The 3,815-nt window shown below is 40.7% G+C and overlaps 1 protein-coding gene across 1 annotated transcript; it reads right to left on the bottom strand.

Annotated features, from left to right (window-relative positions):
- Positions 1–523: 523 nt before the first annotated feature.
- Positions 524–3,520, bottom strand: LOC134965348 (nicotinamide N-methyltransferase-like). Its single transcript, XM_063941818.1, has 4 exons — positions 3,433–3,520; positions 3,071–3,295; positions 1,693–1,900; positions 524–1,067 (listed from the first exon to the last, which is right to left on the bottom strand). The coding sequence occupies exons 1-4, from the start codon at positions 3,518–3,520 to the stop codon at positions 641–643; spliced, it is 948 nt and encodes a 315-aa protein (XP_063797888.1). The 3' UTR covers positions 524–640.
- Between the last annotated feature and the right edge of the window lie 295 nt (positions 3,521–3,815).

The raw sequence follows: 3,815 nt of genomic DNA, 5'->3' as shown, positions 1-3,815 counted from the left end.
TCTCTGGTTTTCTCACTCTTTTGCTTTCATTATATAATTTTTCTTTTCTTCTCTCCCTTTCACTCTCTGTCTAATAGTATCGCTCCTTTTCCTATCAGCTTTAAAAATATAGTGATTAGAATAAGTTAAATTAGACAAAATTAAATATCTCCCACTGAGTACTTATTGGATGGAACTACTGTATCTAGAAGTAATATTTTTTCCGCAGAAACAAATAGTTCTTCTAAAATAATGACTGGTATAGTGTAACAGTCATGGCTGGAACTTGTATCACCAGACTAGTCCATTCCAAATATTTTATAGAACAGGGAAACATGAACATGGCCAGAAGACATTCAGCAGTTTAGGAGAGTGCCAGTAGTTTAATAGAAAAAAAAACAACTGCTACCAATTTTATTACACTATTCCTACATCTGAATAACAAAAACATTCAAAATGAAAACATTTCAGGAATAATATTTATTAGAATTTTCATTATATTTCAAGAAAGATGACAAATAATCAACATTTATTGTTAAGTACCTTCATTTATATATCATTTTAGCTCTTTTCTGTATAAGACCAGTTTGCAAGATTTAGTAAATGCCTGAGGGCATTAAGCAGCATTTTGATTGAATAATCCAGCCAGTGGCCACGGATTCTAGCAATTCCCTTTGACGGCATTAAGGACCATAAATTGTTTATAATCTGTGAGATCACTGTCTACTGTCCTATCGAGTAACTCACAAGAAACAATTTCACAACCTTCATCAGTGAGGGTCTTTCTTATAAAACTTTCATCATATGGAAATATATGTAACCTTTGATTAGCAACGGTAAAATATGTGCCATTCAGGACACCAATTACAATTAAGTAACCCCCAGGTTTAAGCAGTTTCAACACCTTCCTCATGTTTCTAATGTACTCTTGTTGGTCCTGACTAACCACATCCAGCACCCATGCGGTGAGCAGACAGTCGGCTGGTGGTAACACCTCCGGATCTGTGAGATTTTTATTGCAGAAGTCAAATTTCAAAATCCGTTTAATTGTTTCCTTTAACTTTTCTTCCTTTTTCTGAGCTGCAGCACTAAAAAATAAATAATTACATTACATAATACAGTACAGCAGGTTTAAGTGACATTTGCAGAATTGTATTCTTCACGTCAATTGGTTTAATACCTCATCCACAAAAACAAAGCAAACCGTCTGAAAAAGCATAAACACTTCACTTGTAACTATAAATGAATTTTGTGAAGCAGTGGAGTGTTCACTGCCCTCTAGTGTTCATTATGTGTAAGGCATATTAATTCATTTTTCTACCCTGGATTGCTACATGCACAATTGGAACAGTTGAATCTGGAGGAATGCCGATGGCCAACTAGGAAATATTCACTATTATAGTCGGTCTATATCAGGGCTGGCCAAACCGGTCCTCGAGATCTACCAACAGTTCATGTTTTCCATGGCTCCTGGAGATCTGTAGAATTGTCAGTTAGGAATGAATGCAGCACATCTTAATTTGTAATGACTACACCTGTGCACCAGCTAGGTGGTCTGGAAAATGTGAACTGTTGGTAGATCTCGAGGACTGGTTTGGCCAGCCCTGGTCTATATGATCTCATTTCCCTTTTAAGATATGTTTTTGTTATGATCATTATTTTTTTAAATCGATTCATCCCCTATTTTCTTATAAGTTTAAAATTATATTGTACCTGTTGCCTTGCAGATCGGTAATGGTCTTAAACGCATATTTCCAATCAAAAGCCCCAGTGCGGGTGTTCACCCATTTGTTGAGTTCCATAATACATGACTCTGATAATTTTAGTATTGTGATCTCTTTAAAGAATTCAAAGACAACAAAAAGTTGATGAACGATGGATCCAATACTGATGTCAATCAAAGTATCTCCTTTAATTTGACCTGCAGGGAAAGAATCAGGTACATAGAAACACAGCAAACTATAGAGGTAAAGTGAGTTAATGACAAAGAAAGATAATGTGTGTCCTAGCATAATACTGGGTGCCATCATCTACAGCCATGGAGTTATAAATGCCCAGCAATCCGAGAGTTAATCCATTACAATAAGCAATGTCAATGAGGCAATGGACACATGAGGGTAATGTAATAAGGTCCGTGTTGCCGGAGGTGCAGTTCTTAGGGCAAGTATGCCCGTACTTTTAAAGCGGCAATCGTTTACAAGACAAAACCAGGTCATTACATCCAGCCCCATCTGTCTGATGGTATATTATATATCTGACAAAGAAGGTGATAATGAATTCATATGCTTTAGTACTGCAATTTCTAAGCTTCAATTAAAGGAAGATATCTCTATGATTCCCGAGCCTGCTGCCATTTCTGTGTGGAGTACATATAGGGGGTCATTCCGAGTTGATCGTAGCTGTGCTAAATTTAGCACAGCTACGATTGTAAACTCAGACATGCGGGGGGGACGCCAGGCACAGGGCTGGTCTGCCCTGCATGTCAGTGCCGGCCCCCCCTCGCACAAACACAAAAGCATCGCACAGAGGCAATGCCTTTGTATCTGTGGAGTAACTCTCGGCCAGCGCAGCTCCTGCGGCTGCAGCCAGCGGCTGCGTGAGACGTCACGCAGCCACCACACCACGCCCCTCCCAACGGTCCGGCCACGCCTGCGTTGGCCGGACCGCGCTTACTAAATGGCGGCTTAACGCCGCTGTTCAGCCCTCTCCTGCCCAGCGACCGCCTCTGTCTCAGAGGCAATCTCTGGGCACCGATGACTGCCATGCGCCAGCGCACTGTGGCGCCAGCGCATGCTCAGTTCTGACCCAATCGCTGCGCTGCGACAAACAGCAGCGAGTGATCGGGTCGGAATGACCCCCATAGTTTGGTGGATCAGCACTCTTCCTCCGGAGAGATAAAGCCCCACGGGTGGAACTGACGTCTGTAGCTACATTCTCTCTGTGAGCAGAAATGGTCTCACCTGTTTCCATTATACGCCACAGAGGAATAATGTAGCTGTTCCTGTACACTATAAAGTCACCCATTTAATTGCTCTGTTACTCAAAATAACCTGCTGTATATCGGAGGATACAATCTGTCCTGAATACAGACCTGTTGTTAATGCGCTGTGCAGCTTCTCCATAATAAATCCCACCGTCTCATCTTTAAACCCACTATTTGTGTCAAAATAAGTATTAAGGAAGCCCCTAGAGTCCATCCCATCCACATGATAACTCTTCAACTCAGGTTTGGCCATTCCCTTGTCTTCTCTCTCACAGGACAGGATGAGTCTCTGATCTGTAACTGTAGCCTGATAGTAACACGTATGGATGTTCCCTTTATATACAGTGGAAACATATGGTTATTTACTCATTAGAATGTTCTCATACACAGCTGATCTTATCACTTAATGCAGAGTAAATAATAATATTAATTAAATATTTGACAACCAGGTGAAAATGTTAATCCATTACATTGTAACTCATGAATATGAATCATTGGCATCATGATATGAATCTTCATGATTTTGTTTATGAATATGTTTAACCCTCTAAACTCCATCTTTGGAAGCTTGTGAAGACATATTAGATATTTTTCTTTAAAAAAAATATACATAGTTACATTGATGGTGGATGAAAAAAGAAGAAGCGGCACTTACTGTAAATTGAGATTGCTTGTTTCAGATACATCAACGCATTCCGATCTTAATAGGGTGTTTTCTGACCAGAGCTGGATTAAGGGTACTGGGATCAATTATCCCACGCCCCGCTGTCCAGGGTCGGACAGGGCCACAGGGAAATTCCTGGTGGGCCCCACTGCCTGTGGGCCTACCCCCTCCTTTAGGTATTAGGTCCCA

Source organism: Pseudophryne corroboree, chromosome 10 (genome assembly GCF_028390025.1).
Source record: "Pseudophryne corroboree isolate aPseCor3 chromosome 10, aPseCor3.hap2, whole genome shotgun sequence".
In the NCBI taxonomy this organism is placed as follows: domain Eukaryota; kingdom Metazoa; phylum Chordata; class Amphibia; order Anura; family Myobatrachidae; genus Pseudophryne; species Pseudophryne corroboree.
The sequence above is the reverse complement of the archived record's forward strand: the minus strand, read 5'-3'. Positions and strand labels throughout refer to the sequence as shown.

Coding starts and splice junctions, on each gene's coding strand:
- LOC134965348 (XM_063941818.1), bottom strand. CDS start 3,520: ATGGAGTTTAGAGGGTTAAACATATTCATAAACAAAATCATGAAGATT. Junction 1,901..3,070: donor GCACAGCGCATTAACAACAG/GTCTGTATTCAG, acceptor CTTTCCCTGCAG/GTCAAATTAAAGGAGATACT. Junction 1,068..1,692: donor ACCGATCTGCAAGGCAACAG/GTACAATATAAT, acceptor TTTATTTTTTAG/TGCTGCAGCTCAGAAAAAGG.